The sequence below is a fragment of the Dendrobates tinctorius genome, unplaced genomic scaffold (genome assembly GCF_039654945.1).
Source record: "Dendrobates tinctorius isolate UK_male_01 unplaced genomic scaffold, ASM3965494v1 ptg000075l, whole genome shotgun sequence".
NCBI lineage: Eukaryota > Metazoa > Chordata > Amphibia > Anura > Dendrobatidae > Dendrobates > Dendrobates tinctorius.
In genome coordinates, this window is record NW_027361743.1 from 11,233,795 (window position 1) to 11,245,406 (window position 11,612).

Sequence of the window (11,612 nt, forward strand, 5' to 3'; positions counted from 1 at the left end):
TGGCAGGTGCTACTGGTGCCTCCCTGACGATAACTGAGTGACCCGATCAGAGGAGCCATTTATTGGGCTGTCCAGTTTTAGGTCTAGTGCCAGCCAGACGAACCACATTGTAAACACTAAGGGAAACTATAAAATCACTTGCAATGGACATCTGTGGTCCTCCAAGGTGGAGAACCAGATGTGACATGGCCGTGGTGTCAATGTTGTTTTCTCATCTGATGGATGGTGCACTATCGTCTCAGGGTGAATATAGATTTCCATAGGTAACTTAGTTACCCTACAAGGAACATTACTGAATATTATGGACTTGTTCCTGGGTTATTATATGTCTATGTACACCATAATGAGATGATCATGTTGTGGGTCACCAGATGTTCCTGACTGTAATCCTGTCTGCCCTGGGCACCATTGGAGGAGCGTACTGTGTGGTCATCTCAGCCATGGGTTTGGTTCGTGGACCTCTGTGTGACACCGGAGATGGTGAATACATATATCCCTTCCGGAATGATACAGATGAGTAAGTGTCCTAACCCTCACTAAGGTTATATACACATGGTCTGTTTCTGGAAACTTGGAAATTGCCATCCAGCCTTTCTTAAAGTCATTCATGGACATTGCTGAATTATAGGGAGCGCACATGGTGTACATGCCTCAGGGCCCGGTACATTGGGGGTCTCTATCAGACTTTACCATCCTAACCAGGATTTTTCTATTCTAGTTCCTAAAATGACACACACATACTAAAAAGGGGTTGTATACAATAGTTGGTAGCTCTGGCTAATTCTAGCTTGTGAATTCTGACTTTCAAAAAGTTGCAAAAACTTACAAACTCACTCCAAATAAAAAAGAGGATAATCATGAAGAATTACCCCCTTACACTAGACAGTTTTAAAATGTGCCAAATTTACCAAACTGGTTGATGCAATTTTTTGCCTTTTCTCTGCACCATTTTAGACACTTTGTTAGTCTAGGCTCAGATGTTGTATATTTGATGCGGATTTTACGCATGGATTTTCTATCATGTAAGATCTGCAGTATGTTACATTAACAGAAAAGTGGATGAGTTTTAATCTTTTCCACATCTGCCTTTTTTTATTATGTAATCTGCACAAAAATTGTCTTTTTTTTTTTAATCTGTAGCATGAAATTTCTGTTGCTGAAGCAAACCTTTGTGGGTTTTACCATTTTAATGGAGACCCTTAAAGGTAATCTGTCAGTAAGATCAAACCCCATACTGCATATATGGCTATGCAGGTCTTTGAAAGCTAAATCCTTCAGCACCTTTATGTTTTCTATCTGTTGCTGCATTTCCATGAAATCAGTGAGGTTGTTGCCCCACCTAGCACCAATGTCTTTAGTTTAATTGATAGCTCATAGTCTGATTTCCATGCTTGAGATTACAAGACAAGAGACATATGACTGAAGCTGAAAAGGCTGGTGCTGTGCAGGGCAACAACCTCAGGAAACAAAAGCCTGAGAAGTGATCTGTCACACCCAGAGCACTTAAAGTGAACCTGTCAGCTGTTTTGGCCGCTATAAGATGCGGCCACTGCCTTTCCAGGCTTATCTACAACATTCTATAATGCTGTAGATAAGCCCCCGATCCGACGTGCAAAATAAGAAAAATTCACCGGGGGGGGCGGTCCGGTCTGATGGGTGTCGCAGGTCCTGGTCCGGCGCCTCTCATGTTCTTGCGACGACGCCCTCCTGCTTGCTTCATGCCTCCCCAACATCGCGCTCCTGCGGAGGTGTACTAATCTGCCCTGTTGAGGGCAGAGCAAATTCCTGCAGTGCGCAGGTGCTGGGTCTCTATGACCTTTCCCGGCGCCTGCGCACTGCAGTACTTTTCTCTGGCCTCAACAGGTCAGGTAAGTACGCATGCGCAGGAGCGTGATGCCGGGAGCGAGGAAGCAAGCAGGAGGGCGGCGTCGCAGGGAGATGGGAGGCGCCGGACCCGGACCTGAGATTATAGAATGTTGTAGATAAGCCCTGAAAGGCGGTGGCCACATCTTATAGCGGCCAAAACAGCTGACAGGTTCCCTTTAATGCCTCTTTCTAAAGATTTAAAACACTGATTTCTCATAATTGCAGCCACAGATAAAAGATATAAAGGTGTCGATACATTTAGCTTTAAAAGACATGTTTGCCCATAAATGTAGCTCAGGGTTGAGGGGGGATTGATCATACTGACAAATTCCCATTAAATCCACAGCATAAACTGCTGACTTAGCATTGTTTTGTTGCTTTCTTTTGGGAAGCTTCCTCATAAAAAAATGCCTAAATAATTTAGCAGATGTGGATAATATGCGCAAATTTTAGATACAAAAATGCTGCAAATTGCGGATGAGGTATACACGCATAGAATTGGCACTAAATAAGCAATGTGTGAACTGAGCCCAAAAGTAGGTGACAATAAGACGTAATGCAAATAAGGTTTTGTCCAGATTTATATATAGCGACTTTCATGATGAATTCACCTTCTGAAAAATATGGTACAACTTGTAAAAGTTTTTTTCGCAGAAAATTATGCCCAAATTCTGCAGCCTTTAGTTTGGTACATTCCCTCCGTTATTGTAACATGCTAGTAGACACCCAATGGGTGGTCACTTATAGACACCTATACAGGGCCGGCCCGAGAGATTACGGCGCCCTAGGCGAAACTATTTTGTTGCGCCCCTACTATTCTTGGCAGTAGATGAAAACTTGGGATATAAATTTAGGAGCAAAATAAACCACAACAACAATGATTAATTAACTCTCTCCTAACTCTTTAATCTTCTGAGAAGTTGTATAGGACAAATATATACAAAGTAATCAATAACACAAAACAAAAACGACCATAGGTAATTAAAATTTTTGTTTCCTTGCCTTTTTTTTTAAAAGGATGACACTAAGCCACCAAGATTAATTTGTTTAGCAACTTCAGATTCTATCGAAATTGTTGCCAACCCAACCAACCTCTCTTGCGTCATATTTGCCCTTAAATATGTGCACTTTTCTTTCCATCCCTAAAACTTTTTGCCTTTTGAAAAGATTTTTTATAATTTTTTCTATTTTTTCTCTGGCGCCCCTTTGGGTCGGCGCCCTAGGCGGCCGCCTAGTTCGCCTATACGTTCGGGCCGGCCCTGCACCTATAGCAAAAACATCTCTTGACGGAGTATTATGTTTTTTGTAAACTCATCATCTTGGGCTATGTCGAGTCAAGATGTAAAGTAAGGAAGGACACTTTTGTATTTTCATCTCTAGGGACCAAATCTCCGATCTGTCTGGGTTACCTCCTCAGCCCAGATTTCTTCTGACAATTGCCCACCATTAATCAAACGGACTCAGGAGCAGAATTCACTCCAAACACCGAGGGGACCGGCTGTGCTGTACAGCCATTGCCTGAGTCTAAGTGCTGCGATCACAGCTAAGCTCCGATCACGGCAGTTTAACTCCTTAGATGCCCTTTTGTTTCAGAACATAAAAACTAAAAACAAAAAATGAACATATTTGGTATGGCCGCATGTGTAACCGTCCGCACTGCTAAATTATATTTATCTCATATGGTAAACTCCATAGGAAAAATAAAGATGGAAGAATTTTTGGGTTTTTTGCCTTTTAGGCTCCTAAAAAGAGATAAAAAAAATTATATCAACCCCAAAGTGGAATGATAAATTTTGTACCCCCAAATACAAAAATGCCGATTCAGCTCCATACTGACAGAAAAAAATCCATTAAAAATCAAAAATGAAGAGGAGTTCACTGGGATTCTGACACCCAAGAGCCCACATAAAGCATAAAGCCCTGGGCGCTGTAATTGTGGCCATTTTGGTTGTCTCTCAGATATCACTAAATGTTGACGTAGCAACACAGGAGTGGAGCTTTAGGCTATTGGAGAGTCACTTTTTAAATACAGCGCAAAGTGCAAAGTAAATTTATGGAGTTCCCCTTCACGTTACACGTCTTATACTCTATATTCACGATGAATTCTATATTCAAGCCTTTGTGAATCATTTTCTGAAGATGTGTAATACCTACTAACTGCCACCAGATGGCGGTGCTTCACTGTTCACCATGTCTGCCTAGTACATGGCTCCTTTATGTGATTTCACCATATGACATTTCTCTGCCTCCAGGGACAATTATCTCTTCAATCACGATTCGTGGAGCCTGTGTAAAGAACCTGAGCAGGTTGTGCTGTGGAACATTGTCTTATTCTCCATCCTCTTAGGGATCGGATTCATTGAGGCCATCTTGTGCCTCATCCAAGTCATCAATGGCATTGTTGGAGTGATCTGCGGTACTTGCATGAGAAAAAGAAAAGTCAGTGTACGTCATCTGCTTATACATCCATACTGCCAAAATAATTATAGCAGTATAACTCTATGTAGTTCTAAAATCTAACATACTACAGCTATCACCACCCACATGTACAACACATATGATCAATCGATAGTCACCCTCACATAGGTATAACATAAGTGCCACCATTCATCACGCACAAGTCATATCATCACTACTACCACCATTCATAGAATCATAGAATCATAGAATGGTAGAGTTGGAAGGGACCTCCTGGGCCATCTGGTCCAACCCCCTGCTCAAAGCAGGATTCGCTAAATCATCCCAGACAGATGTCTGTCCAGCCCCTGTTTGAAGACTTCCATTGAAGGAGAACTCACCACTTCTCGTGGCAGCCGGTTCCACTCATTGATCAACCTCACTGTCAAAAAGTTTTTTCTAATATCTAGTCATTACCTTCTCCCTTTCAGTTTCATCCCATTGCTTCTTGTGTTTCCATGTGCAAATGGAATAATCCCTCTACACTGTGACATCCTTTCAGATATTTGTAGATAGCTATTAAGTCTCCTCTCAGTTTTCTCTTTTGCAAGCTAAACATTTCCAAATCCTTTAACCGTTCCTCATAGGACATACTTTGCAGTCCACTCCCCATCCTGGTAGCTCTTCTCTGAACTTGTTCCAATTTTTCAATGTCTTTGTTAAAATGTGGTGCCAAGAACTGGACACAGTATTCCAGATGAGTCCTGACCAAGGAGAAGTAGAGGGGGAGAATTACTTCACGTGATCTAGACTGTATGCTTCTCTTAATACATCCTAGAACTGTATTTGCCTTTTTGGCTGCTGTACCACACTGTTTACTCATGTGCCGTCTGTGATCTATTAGTATACCCAAGTCTTTTTCACACATGATGTTGCTTAGTTCTATTCCTCCCATTCTAAAGATGTAATTTTATTTTTTCTTGCCCAGTTGAAAGAATCTTGTATTTCTACCTGTTAAATACCATTCTATTAGTCACTGCTAGTGTTGAGCATTCCGATACCGCAAGTATCGGGTATCGGCCGATACTTGCTGTATCGGAATTCCGATACCGACTTCCGATATTTTTTCAATATCGGAATTCGGCATCGGAATCGGAAGTTCAAAGTTGATTGACAGACTGACGTCATCATGATGCGCGGTGTGTGCGCATCATGATGCGCCGTCATTTCGGGCCTTCCGGGGGTCTCTGCCGGCCTGCCGGGGGGCTGTGCCGGCCTGCCGGGGGGCTGTGTGGACTGCCCGGGGTCTGTACCGGCCTGCCGGGGGGCTGTGCCGGCCTGCCGGTGGTCTGTGCACCCTGTGGGGGTCTGTACCGGCCTGCCGGGGGGCTGTGCCGGCCTGCCGGTGGTCTGTGCACCCTGTGGGGGTCTGTACCGGCCTGCCGGGGGGCTGTGCCGGCCTGCCGGGGGGCTGTGCTGATGTCCGGGGGTCTGTGCAAGCATCGTCCGATGGGACTACAAGTCCCATCGGGCGATGCCTGCTACCATGACAGTGATTGACACATTAGCCAATGATGGGACAGTAGTAGTCCCATCATCCGGCTAATGTGTTAAATGTTAAAAAAAAAAAAAAAATACTACATACATACTATATGCATGCTACATACATACTACATGCTACATACATACTACAAATATACTACATACATACTACATATATACTACATACATACTACATACATGCTACATACATACTGCATGCTACATACATACTACATACATACTACATGCATGCTACATACATACTACATGCATGCTACATACATACTACATGCTACATACATACTACATGCATGCTACATACATACTACATGCTACATACATACTACATATATACTACATACATACTACATACATACTACATACATACTACATGCATGCTACATACATACTACATGCATGCTACATACATACTACATGCTACATACATACCACATACATACTACATACATACTACATATATACTACATGCATGCTACATACATACTACATGCTACATACATACTACATATATACTACATACATACTACATATATACTACATACATACTACATACATGCTACATACATACTGCATGCTACATACATACTACATACATACTACATGCATGATACATACATACTACATGCATGCTACATGCATGCTACATACATACTACATGCTACATACATACCACATACATACTACATACATACTACATACTACATATATACTACATGCATGCTACATACATACTACATGCATGCTACATACTACATACATACTACATACATGCTACATACTACATACATACTACATACATACTACATGCATGCTACATACATACTACATGCATGCTACATACATACTACATGCCACATACATACCACATACATACTACATACATACTACATACATACTACATGCTACATACATACTACATATATACTACATGCATGCTACATACATACTACATGCTACATACATACCACATACATACTACATACATGCTACATATATACTACATGCATGCTACATACATACTACATATATACTACATGCATGCTACATACATACTACATGCTACATGCATGCTACATACATACTACATACATACTACATGCTACATACATACCACATATATACTACATACATACAATACATTCATACAATACATACATAGACATACAGTACATATAACATAGAGTAACATACTTACCAATACTTGTCACATTGTTCCCCGAAGCCATTGTCTTTTCCGGAATAAATATTAACATAACAAACCACAAAAATACTCACCCACGATCCGAAGCAGTCCACGAGTGTGTCCCACGACGATCTTGGGTAGAGAACGGCAGCATCAGATGATGCTGCCGTTCTCTACGGGCTGCAGGAATCCAATGACGGAAGGTAGGTATCCTTCCGCACTGTATTCCTCCGCCACTTAAAAAAAAAAATGTCCCTAGTCTCACTTTATGCCATTGCTGCGAATTCCCACACAGCAATGGCATAAAGTGAGACTAGGGACTTTTTTTTTTTTTAAGTGGCGGAGGAATACAGTGCGGAAGGATACCTACCTTCCGTCATTGGATTCCTGCAGCCCGTAGAGAACGGCAGCAACAGCTGATGCTGCAGTTCTCTACCCAAGATCGTCGTGGGACACACTCGTGGACTGCTTCGGATCGTGGGTGAGTATTTTTGTGGTTTGTTATGTTAATATTTATTCCGGAAAAGACAATGGCTTCGGGGAACAATGTGACAAGTATTGGTAAGTATGTTACTCTATGTTATATGTACTGTATGTCTATGTATGTATTGTATGAATGTATTGTATGTATGTAGTATATATGTGGTATGTATGTAGCATGTAGTATGTATGTAGTATGTATGTAGCATGCATGTAGCATGTAGTATGTATGTAGCATGCATGTAGTATATATGTAGTATGTATGTAGTATGTATGTAGTATGTATGTAGCATGCAGTATGTATGTAGCATGCATGTAGTATATATGTAGTATGTATGTGGTATGTATGTAGCATGTAGTATGTATGTAGCATGCATGTAGCATGCAGTATGTATGTAGCATGCATGTAGTATATATGTAGTATGTATGTGGTATGTATGTAGCATGTAGTATGTATGTAGCATGCATGTAGTATGTATGTAGCATGCATGTAGTATATATGTAGTATGTATGTAGCATGTAGTATGTAGCATGCATGTAGTATATATGTAGTATGTATGTAGCATGTAGTATGTATGTAGCATGCATGTAGTATGTATATGGTATGTATGTAGCATGTAGTATGTATGTAGCATGCATGTAGTATATATGTGTTATGTATGTGGTATGTATGTAGCATGCATGTAGCATGCATGTAGTATGTATGTAGTATATATGTAGTATGTATGTAGCATGTAGTATGTATGTAGCATGCATGTAGTATATATGTAGTATGTATGTAGCATGTAGTATGTATGTAGCATGCATGTAGTATATATGTAGTATGTATGTAGCATGTAGTATGTATGTAGCATGCATGTAGTATATATGTAGTATGTAGCATGTAGTATGTATGTAGCATGCATGTAGTATATATGTGTTATGTATGTAGCATGTAGCATGCATGTAGTATGTATGTAGTATATATGTGGTATGTATGTAGCATGCAGTATGTATGTAGCATGCATGTAGTATTTATGTAGTATGAATGTAGCATGTATGTAGTATGTAGTATGAATGTAGCATGTATGTAGTATGCATGTTGTATGTATGTAGCATGTAATTTTTTTTTTTTTTTTTTACATTTAACACATTAGCCGGATGATGGGACTACTACTGTCCCATCATTGGCTAATGTGTCAATCACTGTCATGGTAGCAGGCATCGCCCGATGGGACTTGTAGTCCCATCGGACGATGCCTGCACAGACCCCCGAAGCCTGCACAGACCACCGGCAGGCCGGCACAGCCCCCCGGCAGGCCGGCACAGCCCCCCGGCAGGCCGGCACAGCCCCCCGGAGCCTGCACAGCCCCCCGGCAGGCCGGCACAGCCCCCCGGCAGGCCGGCACAGCCCCCCGGAGCCTGCACAGACCACCGGCAGGCCGGCACAGACCACCGGAGCCTGCACAGACCCCCTGGCAGGCCGGCACAGCCCCCCGAAAGGCCCGTACAGACCCCAGAGAGGCTGTACAAGGGCAGGAAAGGGTTTTTCTTATTCCGATACCGGAAGTCCCATAGACTTGAATGGGACTTCCGGTATCGGAATCGGCGATACCGATACTTTTTTTTAAAGATCGGCCGATACCATCCGATACGATACTTTGAAGTATCGGACGGTATCGCTCAACTCTAGTCACTGCCCATTGTTCAAGCTTATATAGATTCTTCTGAATCCTTTCTTTGTCTTCTCTAGTGTTAGCGATCCCTCCTAGCTTCACATCTTCTGCAAATCTGATTAGTTTACCTTCAGTTCCCTTATCTAGACCATTTATATATCATTCATCATGCATAAGTCATATCTCACTACTTCCCATATGGCACATACAGTCAATATGCAGTTGTACTCAAAAGTTTACATACGCCACCAGAATTTTTGCTTTCTTGGCAAATTTTCAGAGAATATGAATGATAACACCAAAACTTTTTCACCACTCATGGTTAGTGGTTTAGTGAAGCCATTTATTGTCAAACTCTTTTTTTAAATCATAATGACAACCCAATAATCAAATGACCCCGATCAAAAGTCCACATACTCTGGTAATTTTGGCCTGATAACATGCACAGAAGTTGACCCAAATGGGTTTGAATGGCTACTAAAGATAATATCCTCACCTGTGACCTGTTTGCTTGTAATCAGTGTGTGTACATAAAAGCTGAGTTTCTGGGATCCAGACAGACTCTTGCATCTGTCATCCAGCCACTGACATTTCTGGATTGTGAGTCATGGGGAATGCAAAAAAATTGTCAATTAATCTACGGGAAAAGGTAGTTGAACTGTATAAAACAGGAAAGGGGTACAAAAAGATATCCAAGGAATTGATAATGTCAGTCAGCAGCATTCAAACTGTGATTGACAAATGGAAAATCAGGGGCTGTGTAAAAACAAAACCACAGTCAAGTAGTCCAACAAAAATGTCGACCACAACTGCCAGGAAAATTGTTCGGGATGCAAAGAAAAACCCACAAATAGCATCAGCTGAAATACAGGACTCTCTGAAAATTAGAGGTGTGGCTGTTTCAAGATGCACAATAAGGAAGCACTTGAAGATAAATGGGCAGCATCGTCGAGTCGCCAGAAGAAAGCCATTACTGCGCAAATGCCGCAAAGTATCCTACCTACAATACCCAAAGCAGCACAGAAACAAGCATCCTAACTTCTGGAACAAGGTAATTTGGAGTGATGAGACCAAAATTGAACTTTCTGGCCACAGCCATAAATGTTACATTTGGAGAGAGGTCAACAAGACCTATGATGAAAGGAACACCATTCCTACTGTAAAGCATGGAGGTGGATCACTGATGTTTTGGAGATGTGTGAGCTACAAAGGCACAGGAAACTTGGTCAAAGTTGAAGGAAAGATGAATGCAGCACGTTATCAACAAATACTGGAGGAAAATTTGCAGTCATCAGCCTGGAAGCTGCCCAAGGGACGTACTTGGACATTCCAACATGACAACGATCCATAACACAAGGCCGAGTTGACCTGTCATTGGCTAAAGCAGAACAAAGAGAAGGTTCTGGAGTGGCCATCTCAGTCTCCTGATCTCAATATCATTCATCAACTCTGTGGAGATCTCAAGCGTACAGTTCATGCTAGACAGCCCAGGAATTTACATTAACTGGAGGCTTTTTGCCAAGAAGATTGGGCAGCTTTACCATCTGAGAAAATAAAGAACCTCATCCACAACTACCACAAAAGACTTCAAGCTGTCATTGATGTTAGAGGGGGCAATACACGGTATTGAGGAATGGGGTATGTAAACTTCTGATCTGGGTCATTTGGATGTTTTGTGTTGTCATTATGATTTAAAAAGAGAAAACACAGTAGTTTGACAATAAATGGCTTCATCCAACCACTAACCATGAGTGGAGAAAAAGCTTTGGTATTATCATTCATATTCTCTGAAAAAAAGGCCAAGAAAGAAAAAACTCTGCCAGGGGATGTAAAGTTTTGAGCACAACTGTACCTTTGTGGCCCATATGTCGATGTCTCACATACCATACCGCCACTGCGCATATATGACACATATATTGTATTATTTGTACTGCATAGGCCTCATTTATATGTTGTTTTCTCTTGTTTCAGACAACTACGGCTTGAACCTGTAGACTGCAGAGAAGTAGAGAAAGGCACAACTAGAAAAACTCCAGTCACAAGTGAAAAAAAGGAAAAAATAATTCAGGATAGAATATAGTGTTTGTACAGAAGTAACAAAGCTAAATTTATTAATGCAGTAAAAAAAGTGACTGTGAATTAGTAGCACTCATTGTGATATGATGATGTGTTGTCTGCAGGTCTGCGCTGACTTATCACCAAGTGTTGTCTAGTCTGATGTATATAAAGCTGAAATGCATGGCGTAATTTATCATGAAAATGGCCTCTGTGCTTTTATTCCTTTCTTTTATCTCCGTTTGCTGTCATTGAATGAAAATATTCCCATTTAACTACAATACGTCAGACTAGGCAATGCTCTGTGTATAAGTGTTGGTGTAGGTGAAGTGTATGGGTCTGGAGTAGAAGTTGATTCCCTCACAGAGCATTGCCTACACTGAGATAATGTGCATGTGTTGTACATCCAGTGC

General features: G+C 41.4%; 1 protein-coding gene across 3 annotated transcripts in view; it reads left to right on the plus strand.

Annotated features, from left to right (window-relative positions):
• The window catches only part of LOC141096413 (transmembrane 4 L6 family member 1-like), an 88,132-nt gene extending 76,728 nt beyond the window's left edge, over positions 1 to 11,404 (plus strand). For 2 of the 3 annotated variants that reach the window (XM_073582987.1, XM_073582986.1), the window contains 3 exons: positions 372 to 517; positions 4,119 to 4,311; positions 11,116 to 11,404. In XM_073582987.1, the coding sequence (XP_073439088.1) occupies positions 372 to 517; positions 4,119 to 4,311; positions 11,116 to 11,130 (354 nt within the window). In that variant the 3' untranslated portion in view covers positions 11,131 to 11,404. The remainder of the gene's footprint in view (positions 1 to 371; positions 518 to 4,118; positions 4,312 to 11,115) is intronic. The other variant, XM_073582988.1, reaches the window with a different exon arrangement.
• The last annotated feature ends 208 nt before the right edge of the window (positions 11,405 to 11,612 follow it).